Source organism: Ceratotherium simum, chromosome 32, assembly GCF_057802395.1.
Source record: "Ceratotherium simum simum isolate JZ-2026a chromosome 32, ASM5780239v1, whole genome shotgun sequence".
Lineage (NCBI taxonomy): Eukaryota > Metazoa > Chordata > Mammalia > Perissodactyla > Rhinocerotidae > Ceratotherium > Ceratotherium simum.
In genome coordinates this window covers 18,648,691-18,668,482 of record NC_141931.1, presented here as the reverse complement: position 1 = coordinate 18,668,482, position 19,792 = coordinate 18,648,691, and the positions used below count along the sequence as shown (strand labels likewise).

The window sequence follows — 19,792 nt, the reverse complement described above, 5'->3', positions numbered from 1 at the left end:
AGTGCTATGCTTTGTATATGCAGGTTTAGATGAAAAAAAGGGCAAAATTGTGTGTAATGTTTTAAATTGAATGGAATCTTCTTGAGTTGGTTAAAGAGCACTTTCTATTTAGCTTACTATTCAGGATCTGAAACAAGGTCCAATGCTTTCATCACATCTTCTAAAAGTGAATCGGGTATGAATCCATTATCTGGGAAAAAAAAATAGCAGAAACAACTTGGAATAAGAGTTTACTTCAAGAAATGCTATTATTGCTGACCAGATTCCAGTGAAAAATCACATAAAGGGATCTAAAGAGTTAAGAAACAGCATATTAAGTTTATTTTAGGCACCATGCCTACTATTGGACATTCTCATATTAGTTTTCTTGGGCACACAGGCTAAGATTTTTCAAGGTTAGTTTCTAATTAAAAAAATTATATAACTTCTACCTGAGAACTCCAAGGAAATCTTAAAGCCAAATTACTTTTTAAACAGGCTTACAAACTTAAGTTTTTTCTACTTAAAGTTATAACAAATATTTAGTAATTAAGTATATCTTTCAATAAACAATGTGAACCTTTAAATTCCCTTTAAGAAACCCAATTAAAATAATTCTTTATCAACAAATTCCTTTTATCACAATGTTATTTAACTTTTTGAAAGAATGTTAATGATCCACTGTTATTTAAATAACTGACAATATAAGAACAAGAAAAGATATCCCTATAACAGACTTAATTTAAACAAAAGCCATAGATGTAATGGGAAAAAAAATTGAAAGTTGAAATGCAGAGTAGAATCAAACGTTGATGCAGAGCAGTTTATGGAAAATACCCCTTTTCTGGATTGATGAGGAAATAGCATTGGTAAATGGCCGAAACTCGGATGATGAAACAGAACATGACACACACAGAAAGCTTCTGGGGCAGTCTGACATCACAGTCTCTTAAACAAGCAAGTTGTTTGTTCCCTTAAATGTACAGTGCCTGAGTGCTCTACCCATTTACTCATTCCTGAGGACCGTCTCAGCTTTAAATCAACTTCCAACACACGATTCTTTTTGGGGATTAGACAATTTAAAAAGAAAATCTTGTCCTGGAGAAAAAGATGTCCAAAAGCCCTGCTTCTATAAGCAAACTGCAGAATCAAGTGCAGTTGCTCTTTCGGGATGTGGCACGTACTCTGTCTCTATCAGAGAGGAAATGAGAAAGTCAGGATTTTAAAAAGGTCTTTTCTATTCTTGAGCCTCATAAGCAGATCCTCGCCCATTTGAAGACAGACTGGCCTTGACAAAAAGGCTAAGAATCATTTAGGATACTTAAAAATGTACAATCTTTTAAAGTGAAGGTTTAGAATAGTTCCAATTTGTCAAGTCACCGTTAATTTGAGGTATGGAGAATACAGAACTCGTTGGAAGGTACTTGTGAAAATATTCAAGCTTTGTAAGCCTAACTTTGATGAGTTAGAAAGGTAAAGAAAATTATTCTGCTTAGTCAAGTCACAGCTGAAAGCTCGGCATCTCGGAATGTACAACAGGCTTTATTTGGTGGCCAGCAGACAGGAACAATGATGTGGACAGGCTTCTGTGTTCACGGGATCGCTCCTATATCCACCTGACAGAGCAGGAGCACTGAAGGGCGGACAGCCTTCTCTCCTTACCATAAACAGAGACTCAGCTCCCACCCCCAGAGAGAGCTAATTGGCTGTATACAGATGTAAGCAACAACTAGGAAAATAACAAAGCAACCTTCAAAAGCAGATGAAACTCGGTTACCCACTATTTAGTCAACTAATTCCCTAGAGAATAAGGAAATAGAGACACAATGCTGATAAGACGACCTCAATACCAACAGCAGAGGAAATCTGAGAGTACAATTTGTTGACTAGTCAAGCAGACCTAAGAAGCCCTAAAAGGAAAAGTAGAACTTGAATGCACTGGTAAATTAACCACATGAATATAAAATAGACTTCTACAGGCTTTAAAGCTCAGAAGAGTGAGGGATCCAGGTGGGGAGAACAAACGAGGGCACTAGCTCTTGTGATGCTAAGTAGCTACTGTGTACATATTCAAATACAGGTAAATTGTGTTTTAAAACATTTGAAAAGGAGGAAACAAGCTGTTTAGAATTTTTTTTTTTTTTAACACCAGCAAACAGTCAGATTAAGGAATACAAGGAAAGGCCTGGCAGGTCTCTTGTAACAGAGGTGCTAGCTAATCCGAGTGCTGCAGGAAGAAAGCACACGTCAGGAACTGTGAGGAGACCATGGGGGCCTAGCACTTGGCACTCTGACATTTTAAACCACTGTAGGTGAGAGAGAGTAAAATTTCTCAGGAATAAAAAAGAAAATCAAGATGTAGTTATTAAACCTTTAATAACATATACCTACAATTTAATATAACTCATTGAAAAAAAGTGACTTTTGCCCCTAGGCAAAATTAAGACATTTTCACATTTCAGCTTTCCTTGGTGTCTTTGTCTTCGTGTTACTACTGGTTTGCTCCCCTGGCTCCCCAGCAGAGGGACCAGCTCCTAGGTGGCAGGGATTCCATAACCCCAGGGCACAGCACAGTGCTCGACACAAGTAGCTGCTCAGTAACACTTGTTATATTTAATTATTCAAGCTAATTACCATGGTTCAACCAAAAACAGCTTTGTGAACTGCATGCATGAAGTTCAGAAAGAAATGAGTAGTTAATTTATGGCTTTTCCTGCAGAACCATGTGATAGAAAAGTTGCAAAACAAATCATGGTGGCAGGGGACAGAAAAACTACGGCTGGGGCAGCATGAAAGACACAGCAACGACAATGCTACAGTAGCAGGGTGAAGAATGGCAGTGACACAAGGGGAACGGCAAGGGTCTGGAGAAGAAAATGTCCTTTAGAAGGAAGAGAAGAGACTGAATTGAACAAAAGGCAATTCCTAGGAACGTCTAAGGATTGGCATATATTAATCTATGACAAATAAAATTATTCTTAAAGATTAAAAAATGCAGCACACTAACATCATTCAGACAAAAGATGGCTGTCGATGTTTCAAAAGATCATAAGTCACCCGTTTAGAACACTGAAAATCCAGTCTCATAGAGGCAATGCTATGAATGCTAATTAGCCTTCGAGTCCATTTAATTCATAACATGCCTAAAGCATGCTGCTAACAGCGCTTATTACAGGTCTATCTCACGGTCAGACACATGGGGAGATGCCAGAGCGGGGAGGTGGGTGGGGTGGGGAGTGAGACCAATACAAACATACTCAAGGGTCCCAGAACTCAAATTCTCTTTTCCTCAGCTTCCCTCTAGGTCAATTTTTCTACAAATATTCTGAAGAGCATGACAAGGGACAATTTTCCCCACACCAGCCTCTGCTAAATGGAAACCAGAACTACCCAGAAGCTTTTAAGAACTGTTAGTATATTAAGTGTTCTGAGAGCCTGATTTGTTTAAATGTTGAAATAAAAGCATGCTATGTTTGGGGAAATAAATTCAATTAATAGATTAGCTGATTATTTTCTAAGTGACTGAAAAGACTAAAAATGAAGAATTTTCTATTTTTAATCCTTCTACTTCCTAGAGTGAATTATATATAGCTAAACCATGAACAGTGATATTTCAGATGAGAAAATGGAATTTTCTTTATAATAGGTCATATATAGAAAGATACGTTTTTTGAGGTGGCTAAACAAGTTTTGTTTGCTTTCTTCTTAATAAATCAAGTTGTCACACATAAAACTATAGAGATGAAAACTGTTTTAATCAATAATTTTCTTTCTCTAGTAAAAACACAGCCAACTTATTTTCAAATGTATCTCTCAGGACTCATTTTTGAAAAATTGCCACTGATTATAAATTGGTAGTAGTATTGGTAATATAGGAAGTTCTAATTTTGCTTGTAATTTGGTAAAACAAAATGAAAAGTAGAAGCTTGCTACCTCATTAATGATTTAAAAAAATTCCAAAAAGCAAACAGATCTACTGCTTATGACAATAAGACACTAAACTTTAGTTTTAGTATCTGCATTCCTGGTGAATTTTTTTAACCAGCCTTCTAACATTAGCTTGTTCAAGTCCAGGTCTCCTATGTCTGTGAACTCGCCTTCTTGCTCTGAAGGCATTTCTTTATGCCTTTGTTCATTAACAGTTATTACCTCCTAAGATCATCTGATACTCTCCTCGTATATTCCCTTTCTCAAGAAACTCATTCACTCACGGTTTCGATTTCAGTTCTAGAATTTTCACTGATGAAACAAATGTAGGGGTATCCAGAAAGGCAGATTACATGAAAGCTATATGTTTGGTTTAGAATAGTTTGTGGTGGTTACACTGGGATAAGAGTATGCCTGATTATCCTGGACAATCACTTCAAATCAAAGTTACACAGCACTATAAAGATGGACTGGAAACTCTGGGAAGATGCCCAGTTTACTCATCATGCCATCCTACATATTTCATCCTATAATGTATTCCATTCTGGAAGGAATCCACCTCTCATACTGTAATTAATATTAGTATGGGTAGAAACAGTCCCCAAATAGGTCCTGAAACAGAGCAGGCATTTATACAAGTACATGTATGACCGTGAAGTGGCGCTCTCTCCACTGGAATATGAAGAATAGAAAAGGTAGCCATCTAGAAGGGGGTTAGAGGTGGCAGGAAAAAAACCACGTACCTTAAATAAAATCCTTAAGAGAGTATGCCTTAGGAAACTGCTCAACTCATTCTCTGAAATATATATCTTTAAAATATAAACCCAAGCTATGACCCTTAATTTCCTTGGTTATTCCAATAACCTATTGCCTCTAGCATCACTTCTCTTTAGTAAATGCTACATAATTATTTTTCTTGTGCCCTGTCTATTCCGCTCAAGTCAAACACTTAGCAATTTATATGCAAGGAATAGCTAGCAATCTCCTACTTCTGTTCATAGATATATCACTTTATCTTCTTTTTGCTTCATTTGCCAACATGATCTTTCCCTCCTCAGGTCTTAATGATAACTCTCTGACTAATCTAAGTTCACTTTTTTAAATTAAATTTTTATTTTATTTTATTTTTTGCTGAGGGAGATTTGCCCTGAGCTAACATCTATGCCAATCTTCCTCTATTTTGTATGTGGGTCACCGCCACAGCATGGCTGCTGACGAGTGGTGTAGGTCTGCGCCTGGGAACCAAACCCGGGTGGCTGAAGCGGAGTGTGCTGAACTCCACCACCAGGCCACAGGGCCGGCCCCTAAGTTCACTTTAATCGTGACATTTCTTTTAACCATATATTATACTATTTACATCAATTTTATTTTCATATTAACTTGTTATAGTTTCCTAAAACTGTACTTTATTAAGTTTGATCCTTAGCTCCAAATATATTAAAAACTTTGAGGAATAGAAATGATTTGTTTATTACCCCTCTTTTCCACCAAAGGATTCAAAGTGGTAAGAGAATGATTACAAGTTTGTCACCTTCCATGACACAGTTCCATGTGCTACACATAAAGATTCAAGTTAAAGCTGCTGACTTACTATAAGGCTACTTTCATTCAGTGGTGGGAAAATGTAAAGAGGTAAATCTCTTTTATTTCCCATCAAAACATTTAGAATGAAATGTTATCAAAAGTTTAAAAGATTATTAATTCCAAGAGGAAAGAAACTTCTATGTTTCTTAAGTTAAGGAAAAGTCATAGTGGAAGAAGCTATCTCAAAGTCTACTTACCAACACGAGCACCAATTAGCTTGAGGTGTAGAGAGAAAGAAACGCCAATTTATTAAGTACCAACTATGTGTTAAGCACTGGGCAACATGCTTAATTTGTTAAGCACTGGGCATAATCTTCATAATGACTTCAAGAAATAGGTGTGGTTATGCTCATTTGATATATAAGAAAACAGATTTATAGACCTAAAAGTAACTAGCCTAAAGTTATAGTAAGTGGTAAGAGAAAAGATGTATTCCTAGAATGCGTGTGACTCAAATGTTCAGAGATGAAAAGAGAAGATCCCCAAGAGTAAAAAAATTTCAAGATAGAAGAAAGTATTCATAGAGATAATTGAATCCATTCAAGAGTTCACAAGGACTTCACTGATCCACTAACATAGGTTACCACATGGTAATTTACAATAGAATTTAAGGCATGACGTGGTTTTAAAGTTATACTTGAAAAGTTAGTGAGTTAGGTAACAGGTATGACTAAACTATAACAGCTAAGTACACAACTGCAAAGATGATCAAGATAACCTAGCTAACAATGACGCAGTGGACATTACAGTGATGTATATGTGAACTTTTCAAAACTATCTTTGCTAGAATAGCTGAGCTCAGGCTCAAAAGAGAATCATAAAGATGATTTCTCTTATTCTTCTGTATTTTTTCCTGGCACAATCAATTATATTCTGGCGAGTGACATCAGCAAGATGGAGGGCTGGGAGTCCCCAATACATGTCTCCCAAACAAACAAAACAACACAAACAATAAATATAAAGAACTACAAACTGACAACGGCTCAGAGAAAGCTCTGGACTACAAAGAAGTAGCAGCAAAAACACTGCGAAGCTCAAATATTGAGGATGGTCGCATAAAAAAGTACAGAAAGCATATTACCTGTGTCACCCCATTTCCAGTCAAGAGCAGCTTGGCACCAGGAGGGATTCCCCCAGAGGAAGTTTACCACATGGGGAAAAGAACAGGAGAACCCCAGCAAGTCTCACCACTGTGCACATCTGCAGCCTTTGCTACACAGGTACCCACAGTCTTCACCAATGATGATCCCAGCTAGAGAGCTGCGTAGAGTCCCCCCACCCTGCATCTACGCCCAGAGGCTGGAGCTGTCGTTGCAGTGAGACCTGCTCTCAGGGACCCCATTCACTGCTGTGCCTGACTCTCTAGAATGGGGCACCAAAGTACCTCACTGTATACAAGACTGGAGCTACCACTGTTCTGTGCCCCACCTCTGGCCCCAGATCATGGCTTTGTCCCACCATTACCAGGGCAGTGTCTGCTGCCCTCAGCCCCACCCCCTGTCCCAGGACAGGGCTCTGACACATCATTGCTGGGGCCATGTGCCACTGCTCTGAGACCAGCTTCTTGGGTCCCGATACGCAGCTCTGACAGAATACCAGTGGGGTGCTACTGCTGTTGACCTGTGAATTGCCACCTGGGGCCAGAGTTGAGACTTTGACCCACTATCCTCAGGTCGTGCTGCTACTGTAGCCTGCCCCTGGGCCCAAGCCACCACTGTACCTTGTCATGCCAGGGCCTGTGTCACTGCTATGTGCCCCCACGCTGGCCAGAGTCACTATGGTGAGCCCCCTAAAAGCAAGTCCCAGTTCCATGGGAGATCTACACCCATGTGCACCCCAGACACCAGTGCCACAGCTGCAGCGAGTGCACCTATGCCCTAGGACCCAGGCACTGTGGTAGTTCTCCATGTTCCTGATCCTAGGATGCTGGCTCCGATACTGCCCTAAGTGCCCGTATGCCAGGCAAGGAGCAGGGAAGGATCCCCTTGGCTAGAACTTCCTCCCATGGACAAAAAAGGAGAACAGGAAGACTTGAGCAGCCATAGCCTTCACCTCCAAGGATCCCAATAGTGCTAACCTGCCAATGCCACACATACAATCTCTGCAATCTAGGCCACAGAAGATCCCCACAGTACTGCCAATGTCAACCTCAGCCAATGAAGCTACACAAAGACTATGCCACTGTGCCTCCTCAATAACAAAAGACACCGCATCCCACCCAGCTGGTGCCCTTGCAGCCAGCCCCAGCGTCAGGTTAAAGTCTTTCCCCACCAAAGCCAGTCCAAAAAGGCTGGAAAAGGTGACTGCAACCTCAAATGTGCAGACATCAATGGAAAGCCATCAGAAACACCAGAAAGCAAGGAAACATGACATCACCAAAAGAATACTGTAATCTTCTAGTAACTGACCCCAAAGAAATGGATATCTATGAGTTATCTGAAAAAGAATTCAAAATAATTATTTTAAGGAAGCTCAGTGAGATTGAAGAGAACACAGATAACTCAATGAACTTAGGAAAACAATACATGAGCAAAACGAGAAGTTCAATAAACAAATCATAAAGAAATAAATAGAAATTCTGAAGCTTAAGAATACAATGAATGAAATGAAAAATGCAATAGGTTATTTTAATACCAGGCTTGTTCAGGCAGAAGAAAGAATCTGTGAGCTTGAAGACAGATCTCTGGATATTATTGAGTCAGAAGAGAATAAAAAGAAATTAGAATGAAAAAGAGTGAAGAAAGCCTAACTAAATTGTGGGACACCATTAAGACAAATCATATCCCTATTATGGGAGTCCCAGGAGAAAAGGATGGGGGGAAAAAAGGACAGAAAACTTATTTAAAGTGATAATGCCTAAAAACTTCCCAAATGTGGGGAGAGATATGGCCATCCAGGTACATGAAGCTCAACGATCTCCACAGAAATTCAACCCAAACTGATCTTCACCAAGACGTATTATAAGCAAGCTCTCAAATATCAAAGACAAAGAGAGAATTTTGAAAGCAGCAACAGAAAAACGACTCATCACTTACCAGGAAATCTCAATAAGGCTATAGGCAGATTTCTCAGCAAAAACCTTATAGGCCAGGAGAGATTGGGATGACACTTTCAAAGTTTCCAAAACAAAAAACTGTAAACCAAGAATAATTTACCCAGCAAAGTTGTCATTCAGAAATGAAGAAGAAATAAAGACTTTCTCAAACAAAAGTTGAGGGAATTTATCACAACAAGACCTGCCCTACAAGAAATATTAAAGGGAGTTCTTGAAGCTAAAACAAAAAGATGCTAATTAGTAATATGAAAATATAGGAAAGTATAAAAGTCACTGGCAAAGGTGAATAAATAGTCAACTTCAAAATATTCTATTGGAGGTGTAAAGTGAGGTTACAATGTCAAGTAACAACCTCACTTTACAATTCAAGGAACTAGAAAGAAAGAAAAAATGAAGCCCAAATATAGTAGAAAAAAGGAAAGAACAAGGATCAGAGTGAAGTAGAGAAGAAAAAGATAACAGAAAAGAGCAATGAAACTAAGCTGGTTTTTTGAAAAGATAAACATGATCGACAACCTTTAGCTAGTCTCGCTAAGAAAAAAAGAGAGAGGACTCAAAATCACAAATGAAAGAAGACACATTACAAATGATGCCAGAGATGCCACAGAAATACAAATGATCATAGGAGACTACTATGAACACCTATATGCCAAACAATTGGACAACCAAGAAGAAATGGATAAATTCCTAGAAACATACAACCTACAAAGACTGAATCATGAAGAAACGGAAAATCTGAATAGACCAATTACTAGTAAGGGGATTCAATCAGTAATCAAAAATTTCCCAAAGAACAAAAGTCCAGGACCAGATGGCTTCACTGGTGAATTCTAAACACTGAAATATATACCAAGCCTTCTCAAAGTCTTCCAAAAAACAGATGAGAAGAGAATATTTCCAAACTCATTTTACGACGCTAGCATTACCCTGATACCAAAGCCAGACATGAACACCACAACAAAGGAAAATTACAGGCCAATATCCCTGATGATCACAGATGTAAAAATCCCGAACAAAATATTAACAAACTGAATTCAACAATGCATTAAAAGGATCATACATCACAATCAAGTGGGATTGATCAAGTGGCATTAATCCAGGAATGTAAAGGTGGTTCAATATCTGCAAATCAATCAATGTGATCACATTAACAAAATGAAGGATAAAAATCATATGATCATCTCAATAGATGCAAAAAAAGCCTTTGACAAAATTCAATATCCATTTATGACAAAAAATTCTCAACAAAGTGCATATAGAGGGAACATATCTCAACATAATAAAGGCCATATATGACAAGCCCACAGCTGACAACATACTCAATGGTGAAGAGCTGAAAGACTGTCCTCTAAGAGCAGGAACAACACGAGGATTCCTACTCTCACCACTTTTATTCAACACAATATTGGAAGTCGTAGCCAGACCAGTAAGGCAAGAAAAAGAAACAACAGGCATCCAAATCAGAAAGGAAGAATTAAAACTGTCATTATTTGCAGATGACATATTATATATAGAAAACCCTAAAGACTCCACCAAAAAACTGTTAAAACTAATAAAGTCAGTAAAGTTGCAGGATGCAAAATCAATACACAAAAACCTATTGTGTTTTTATACACTAATAACAAACTATCAGAAAGAGAAATTAAGAAAACAATCCCATTTATAATTGCAGCAAAAAGAATAAAATACCTAGGAATAAATTTAACCAAGGAGGAGAAAGAACTATACATTGAAAGCTATAACACATTGATGAAAGACACTGAAGAAGACATAAATAAATGGAAAGATATTCTGAGTTTATGGATGGGAAGAATTAATATGTTAAAATGTCCATACTACCCAAAACAATCTACAGATTCAGTGCAATCCCTATCAAAATTCCAATGGCATCGTTCACAGAAATAGAATGGACAATCCTCAAATTTGTATTATATCATAAAAGACTCTGAACAGTCAAAGCAATCTTGAGAAAGAAGAAAAAAGCTGGAGGCATCACACTTCCTGATTTCAAACTATATTATAAAGCTATAGGAATCAAAACAGTATGGTACTGGCATAAAAATGGACACATAGATCAATGGAACAGAATAGAGAGCCTAGACATAAACCCACACATAAATGGTCAATTAATTTACAACAGAGGAGCCAAGATACACAATAGGGGAAAGGACAGTCTCTTCAATGAATGGTGTTGGGAAAAATGGACAGCCACATGTAAAAAAAATAAAACTGGACCAGTACCTTACACCATATACAAAAATTTAATCCATTTTGAGTTAAGAGTTGAACATAAGACCAGAAACCATAAAACTCCTATTAGAAAACATAGGCAGTAAGCTTCATGACATCAGTCTTGGTGATAATTTTTTGGATTTGACACCAAAAGTAAAGGCAACAAAAGCCAAAATAAATGAGTGTGACTACATCAAACTAAAAAGCTTCTGAACAGCAAAGTAAACCATCAACAAAATGAAATGGCAACCTACTGAATGGGAAAACATATTTGCAAATCATATATCTGATGAGGGGTTAGTATATAAAATACATAAAGATCTCATACAATTCAATAGCAAAAAATCCAAAAAAGCTATTGAAAATATGGGCAGAGAATCTGAATAGACATTTTTCTAAAGAAGACAGGTACTCAACATCACTAGTCATCAGGAAAATGCAAATCAAAACCACAATGACATATTACCTCACACTTGTTGAATGGCCATTATCGAAAAGACAAGAAGTAACAAGTGTCGGTGAGGATATGGATAAAAGGGAACCTTTGTACACTGTTGGTAGGAATGTAAATTAGTGCAGCCACTATGGAAAATAGTATGGAGGTTCTTCAAAAAATAAAAAACAGAACTACCATATGATCCAGTAATTCCACTTCTGGGTATTTATTTGAAGAAAACGAAAACACTAACTTGAAAAGATATGTGCACCCCATGTTCACTGCAGCATTACTTACCATGATATCCAAGATACTGAAACAACCTAAGTATTCATTGATGGTTGAATGGGTAAAGAAACTGTGGTATATATACAAAATGGAATATTATTCAGCCACAAAAAAGAAGGACATCTTGCCATTTGCAACAACATGGATGAACCTTGAGGGCATTAAGCTAAGTAAAATAAGTCAGATGGAGAAAGACAAATACCCTATGATCTTGCTTATATATAAACAAAACAAAACAGAGCTCATAGATACAGAGAACAGATTCGTGGTTACCAGAGACAGGGCCAGTGGTGGGAAGTGGCAAAATGGGTGAAAAGGGTCAAAACGTACAAACATCCAGTTATAAAATAAATAATTCATGGGGATGTCATGTACAGCATGGTGACTGTAGATAATAATACTGTATTGCATATTTGAAAGTTGCTAAGAGAATAGATCTTACAAGTTCTCATCACAAGATAAAAAACTTTTGTAAGTAAGTATGCTAATGGATGTTAACTAGACTTACTGTGGTGATCACTTCACATTTTATACAAATACTGAATCACTGTACTCCTGAAACTAACATAATCTTATATGTCAATTATACCTCACTAAAAAAAAAATAAGAATAGGCACAAAACAAAAGCATCTAATTCTGTAATGGTGGTGTGTAAATCACTCTCAACTCTAGCATAATGATTAAGAGACAAGTGTTAAAAATAACTATAGCTACAATATTATGTTAGTGGATACACAATATAAAAGAATGTATATTGGGACATCAAAATAAATTATGGGGGGGTACATAAATGTTTACAACTTTCTTATGTAATTCAAGTTAAGTTGTTATCAGCTTAAAGTTGATGGTTATAGCATTAAGATGTATTATGCAAGTCTCACAGTAAACACAGAGTAAAAACCTATAATAGATATGCAAATGACAAAAAGGAATCATACTACTATAAAAAATCATCAGGTCAAAAAGACAGCAAGAGAGAGAGAAAGGAACTACAGAACTACAAAGCAATCAGAAAGCAATTAACAAAATGGCAATAGTATGTCCTTACCTCTCAACAATTACTCTAAATATAAGTAGTTTGAATTCTACAATTAAAAGACAGAGTGGCTAAATGGATAAAAAAACAAAACCCAACTATATGCTGCCTACAAGAGATTCAGTTAAGCTTTAAGGACACTCACACGCTGAAAGTGAAGGAATTGAAAAAGATATTCCATGGAAATGGAAACCAAAAGAGAACAGGGGTAGCTATACTTAGACAAAATAGACTTTAAGTCAAAAACTGTAACAAGAGACAAAGGTGGTCATTATATAGATCTTTAAAGAGATCAATTAATCAGGAGGATTATAACATAACAATTGTAAACATATATGTACCACATATTGGAGCACCTAAATATATTAAATAATTATTAACAGATCTGAAGGAAGAAATAGACAGCAATAAAATAATAGCAGGGGAATTCAATACCCCACTTTCGACAACAGATAGATCATCCAGACAGAAAAATCAAAAAGGAAATAATGGATGTAAATGACACTTTAGACAAAATGGACCTAAGACACACATACAGAACATTCCATCCAACAGTAGCAGAACACACATTCTTCTCAAGCGCATATGGAACATTTTCCAGGAGAGATAACATGATAGGTCACAAAAAATGTCTTAGGAAATTGAAGAAGACTGAAATCATATCAAGTATCTTTCCCAACCACAAAGATATGAAACTAGAAATCAAAAACAGAAGGAAAACCTGAAAATTGACAAATATATGGAGATTAAATAACCTGTTCCTGAACAACCAATGGGTCAAAGAAGAAATTAAAAAGGAAATCAAGAAATATCTTGAAACAAATGAAAACGGACACACAACATATTAAAACCTATAGGATGCTGCAAAAACAGTTTTAAGAGGAAAGTTTATAGTGATAAATTATTTTTATCTACATTAAGAAACCAGAAATCTCAAATAAACAAATTACACTTCAAGGAACTAGAAAAAAAAGACAAACTAAGCCCAAAGTTAGCAGAAGGAAGGAACTAACAAAGATTGGAACAGAAATAAATGAAATAGAGACCAGAAAAACAATAGAAAAGATCCATGGAACTAAGAGCTGGTTTTCTGAAAAGATAAACAAAATAGACAAGCCTTTAGCTAGAGTCACCAATAAAAAGAGAGAGGACTCAAATAAATAAAATCAGAAATGAAAGAGGAAACATTACAACTGATACCATAGAAACACAAAGGATCAGAAGAGACTATTGAGAACAATACTCCAACAAATTGGACAACCTAGAAGAAATGGATTAATTCCTAGCAACATACAACCTACTAAAAGCAAGACTGAATCATGAAGACATAGAAAATCTGACCAGACCAATAACAAAAAGGAGATTGAAGAAGCAATCCACAACTTCCCAACAAAGTAAAGCCCAGGACTAGATGGTTTCACTGGTGAATCTACCAAACACTTAAAGAAGAATTAATGCCAATCCTTCTCAAACTCTTCCAAAAAACTGAAGAGGAGGGAACACTCCCAAACTCATTTTACAAGGCAAGCATTACCCTGATACTAAAGCCAGATAAGGACAGTACAAGAAAAGAAAACTACAGATCAGCATCTCTGATAAATATAGATGCAAAAATTCTCAACAAAATATTAGCGAACTGAATTCAACAGCATATTAAAAGGATCATATACTATGACCGAGTGGGATTTATTCAAGGGATGCAAGGATGGGTCAACATATGCAAATCAATAAATGTGATATGCCACATTAATAAAATGAAATAAAAAGATCGTATGATCATCTCAAGATGCAGAAAAAGCATTTGACATAACACAAAATTCTTTCCGGATATAAATGCTGTAAAAATTCAGTACAGAAGGAATGTTCCTCAGCATAATAAAAGCCATATACAACAAACTCACAACTAATGTCATACTTAATGCTGAAATGTTAAAATCTTTTCCTGTTAAGATCAAGAAAAAGACAGGAATGCCAACTTTTGCCATTTCTATTCAACATGGAATTGGAAGTCCTAGCCATAGCAATTAGGCAAGAAAAAGAAATAAAAAGCATTCATATCAAAAAGGAAGAAGTAAAATTGTCTTTGTTTGCTGATGACATGACCTTATATAAATCTCTAAAGACTCCACTAAAATAACTGTTACAACTAATAAATGATTTCAGTAAATTTGTAGGATACAAAGTCAACATACTGATACCAGTTGCATTTCTATACACAAACAATGAACTATCTGAAAGAGAAATTAAGAAAGCAATCCCATTTACAATAGCATCGAAAACAATGGCATACTTAGGAATAAGTTTAACTAAGGAGAGGTGTAAGACCTACACATTGAAAACTATAAGACAATGATGAAAGAGATTGAAGAAGACACAAATAAATGGAAAGATATTCTGTGTCCTTGGATTGGAAGAATATTGTGAAAATGTCCATAGTACCCCAAGTGATCTACAGAGTCATTGCAATCCCTATCAACACTGCACTGGCATTTTTCACAGAAATAGAAAAAACTATCCTAAAGTTTGTATGGAACCACAAAAGACCCCGCATAGTCAAAGCAATCCTGAGGAAGAAGAACAAAGTTGGAGGCATCACACTACCTAATTTCAAGCTATGTTACAAAGATATAGTAATCAAAAGAGTATGGTACTGACATAAAAACAGGCACATAGACCAGTGTAACAGAATACAGAGCCCAGACATAAACCTCTTCAACTAATTTTTGACAAGGGTGCCAAGAACACAGAATGGGGAAAGGATAATCTTTTCAATAAATGGTGTTGGAAAAACTGGATATCCACATGCAAAAGAATGAAACTTGACCCTAATCTTACGGCACTCACAAAAATTAACTTGAAATGGATCAAAGACTTAAATGTAAGACCTGAAACTATAAAACTCCTATAAGAAAACATAAGGAAAAAGATCCTAGTCATTGGTCTTGGTAATGCTTTCTTGGATAAGACACCAAAAGCACAGGCAACAAAAACTAAAATAAACAAGTGGGACTATGTTAACTAAAGAGCTTCTGCACAGCAAAGGAAACCATCAATAAATTGAAAAGGCAACCTACAGAATGGGAGAAAATATTCACAAACCATGTATCTGATAAGGGGTTAATATCCAAAATTTATGAATAACTCACAGAACTCAATAGCAAAGAAGCAAATAATCTAAGTAAAAAATGGGCAATGGACCTGAATAGACACTTTTCTAAAGAAGACATACAAATGGACAATAGGGGTACGGAAAGATGTTCAATATCACTAATTATCAGGAAAATGCAAATCAAAACCAGAATGACATCTCACACCTGTTAGGATGGCTTTTATCAAAAAGACGAGAGAGAAATGTTGGTGAGTATGTGGAGAAAAAGGAACCCTTACATACTGTTGGTGAAAATATAAAATGGTCACCCATTAAAGAAAACAGTAAGGAGGGTCCTCAAAAAATTAAAAATAGAACTACCATATGGTCCAGCAATCCTACTCTTGGGTATATATCGGAAGGTATTGAAATCAGTAGTTTGATGAGATATCTGCACAACCATGGTCACTGCAGCATTATTCACAACAGCTAAGATAACTTCAGTACCTCAAGAAACACGAAAACCTTATACTATGTGTGGACTTGACAATCACTTAAGTATCCTAGTTTATTTGTTCCCGTTTTCACCATTTCCCCATTTAAAAATTTCAAGAAATGCAACCTATATTTCATTCCCTAATCCAATAATTCTTTTGAATAAAACTCAGGTGAGTATCAATATATTTCAACTATATAAAATAAAACAGAGTCAATGTTAATAAAATAATAAAATCTTTTACCTTCTGGATCATAGGTTTGAAAAACTCTCCTGGCTTGTTCTGAAGGAGCCTCAGGGGCAACTAATGCCATATCCTGAAAAGATAAAAAGCACACTATCAATCAGCTACAATATCATGACTTTAAAAATAAGCAAAACAAATACTAGGCTAGGGTAAAGAAATGAAGGCATTTGGAGTCAGGAGACTTTGAGTTATATTTATATATATATAAATATATATATAAATATCTTAATTATAAATTTATAAAATTATAAATAAATATATATAAAAATATATTTATATTATAGGTGTGTGACAAGCTCTCTGGGCCTTAATTTTACATCTGAAAAATGGGAATACTACTTAAACTAGAGAGCACTGTTGTGAGAATGACGTGAAGTTTTATATAACAGCACTTAAAGTCTAATATTACATAGGTAATTACTATAAAAATGAAATCTGCAAACAATTAGACTTATACATTTGCTTTAAGTTATTGCCCAAGTAAGAAGAAATATCTTAAAATATACTCTAGTTTGGAAGTATTTAAACACTAAATCCTGAGATATATGATAACTAACAATTACAGAGCAATGCATTTGAAATTTATTACTTTAGTGAGCGTGTTATATCAATACCCAGCCAAAGATCAACAATCAAGTTCTGCATGTCCAGAACTTAACTTTTCTTAATTCAGAGGAAATACCCAAAAGGAAGAATTATTTCTTTGTCCATAAAACTAATTCTCTATCGTGACTAATTTCTTTAGACAATAAGCAATATTACTGTTTATCAAAAATAAGCACAAAATCCAGTGTTATCTCGGACTCTTTACAAACCTTTACTCCACATATTTAAACTACTACTTGACTAACATGAATCTAGAACCTGGGTCCAGCTGTTGTCCTCTATTCACAGCTTTGATCTAAGCCTTTGTCTGTAATTGTGTTCACTCAGGCAAACCTTATCAGAACACAAGTTCCCAAGTATCCCTTTTTACCATCTTGAATCCTTTTTAAGAAGTTGTGGGGTATAAATGTTAAATACAATTTAAAATGCTGTTTCTCTGTGGAAACAAATTTTTGTAAGAAATGTACTAATTAACTTTTGTCCTAATTACCCCACTCTTACCCTGCTCAGAGACGGAGGAACAAACTGTAAGAATCAGAGTTCTTATCCAACCATGAGACTAGGTGCCTGAATATACGTTCAGTATAAATCAAAAGGGAATGGGAATCAAAACAAGGCAATACAGTCAAGCCTTTACACATTTTTTATGTATTAAAAGATAAAATAATAAAAAAAACCCAACTCATATTTTACAACATAGTAAAATTCGGTAATGCACAATTATTTCCCATTTACCATCCTTGATAGCAACTTTTAGGGTCTCCTTTTCCTGCATTTTCAGTATTATTTTGCAGATAATACGTGCATCAAGTGACATGTTTTCATGGCTTTTCTGATTTTATGATCCAGCCCTTTATTGCTGGATACTTGGATTGTGTCTAATCTTTTTCTATTACGAACAATGCTGCACCAAATAAGCCTGAACGTGTAATTTCATACATGTGCAGTTGTATCTGTAGGACAGAGCAACAGAGTAGGATTGCCGGGTCAAAGGAAAAATGTATTCGTAATTTAGGTAGATATTGCCAGATTCTTCAGTTACGTTTGTTCATTTAATCTTTTCTGAACAATATTTCTTAAAACTCTTTCCTTTTCCCATACATCGCTAATACAGCTTTAGCTCTATAATTAACTTTGTATCAAAGCTGGGATTGCAGTGTCAGCTCTCAGATTTTTGAGAACAGTTACTAACATAGGGGCTGTTATTATTCCTTAGCTTCTTTTATCACTCCCAAACCTTAACTGCAAAAATTTCTACATGTATTCCACTATAAGCTTTGGCTCCCTTAACTATTTCCAACGTTACTTCTTTCTTTCTTCAATTCTTCCCTTGAGAATGGCTGTTGGAATTTGCGGATGAACACCATCACTGAGGCACTGAAATAACGGTTGAGGAGAAGGTATACAGCTGTAGATGAGATTTTATGCAAGGGGTACGTACAAGGGCACAAGATGAGGATACAGTCATTCTTTCTAGTCACCATCTGTGCATTTCAACCTTTGTTACTTAGTGATGAGGAAAAGTTTGAAATGAGTTTTAAAACATTACTTCAAATTTTCTAAATATTACTTAAAATTATGATCTGAATACAGGGAAAGGGAATATTGTTTTTCTTGGTCAAAAACCAAAAGAATCTTGTTGGGGGAAGAGGTGGTAGAGAATATAATTAAAACATTGTTTCAATATTCCTACAAAGTGAAGTTTTGAGAAATCACCACTGTTTATAAAGTTGAGGGAACAAGGAAAATTCCAGTTTTAGCCATGGAACAAGGTTTACATCGAATTCTATGCCATTAAAGATTTCAGAAGATGCAGGAGCACAAAAAGAATTTAAAATGAACTACCTGATGCCTTATTTCTAAGTTCCAAGCACTACAAATAAAAAATACACTACGCTAATGTAGAAAGGAATTAAAGTAGACTGAATGAAAAGTTCACTGCTTATCTCTTGCCTCTGGTTAGGAATATATAAAAAATATAGGCTTTAGAAAATGTTATTATTCTTGTTTGAATAGGCTATATATGCCGGGCTGATATAGAAAGATTAGTTGAAGCTTGGGCAAAACTCCTTGCGAACCCTGGTTTAAAAAATATTCATTTAGAGCAGGGGTTGGCAAATTTTTTCCGTAATGGGCCAGAGAGTAAATATTTTAGGTTTTGTAGGCCATTACGGTTTCAGCAGCAAGATAACACAATAATACATAAACAAATGTGCATGGCTGTGTTCCAACAAATATTTCATAATAATAGGTGGTGGCTTGATTTGGCCTGTGGGCCACAGTTTGCTGACCCATGATTTAGCGAATATATTATGTTTTTTCCCCAAATGCTCTAACACTTATTAAATATGCTTGTTTTTGACACATCAAAACACATCTTTATAAGGATGTCTTAATCCCCTTACTAGGTTTTACAGAGAAGATATTCTGCCTCTCATCTGAAAGAGAAAAGAGGGTAGGGAATTCCAGCTAGAAGGAACAGAATCATGAAAGGCAAGGAGGTGTGCGTTAGCACAGCACGAGGGGGTAGTGAAAGAGGTAAAAGGACTGAGAACTACAAGGGAAAAGGAGTAGGTAGGAAGGGAAACCAGCTTTGAAGGAAGAATGAATTTGACCGTGGACATTTAGAGTTCGGAGGTGATGGTCACCATCCAAGTAGAGCACACGGAGCTATCTGAATGCTCGGCACGCTATGAGCACTCAATGTCTGCCAACTGCAAGCTTTGTATAGGCTGGGAGAAACAGGACATGAGCACTAGAGGAGATTAGGGCTGGAGAACCTACCAGGGAAGATGCTGAAACAGATGGAAGCAGATT

At 36.1% G+C, this 19,792-nt stretch overlaps 1 protein-coding gene across 2 annotated transcripts in view; it reads right to left on the bottom strand.

The window, feature by feature from the left end:
- MINDY3 (MINDY lysine 48 deubiquitinase 3) overlaps nucleotides 1-19,792 on the bottom strand; it is an 84,359-nt gene that overhangs the window by 9,994 nt on the left and 54,573 nt on the right. For both annotated transcript variants that reach the window (XM_004425337.3, XM_087420789.1), the window contains 2 exons: nucleotides 16,367-16,439; nucleotides 118-190 (listed from right to left, as the gene is read on the bottom strand). In XM_004425337.3, the coding sequence (XP_004425394.1) occupies nucleotides 118-190; nucleotides 16,367-16,439 (146 nt within the window). The remainder of the gene's footprint in view (nucleotides 1-117; nucleotides 191-16,366; nucleotides 16,440-19,792) is intronic.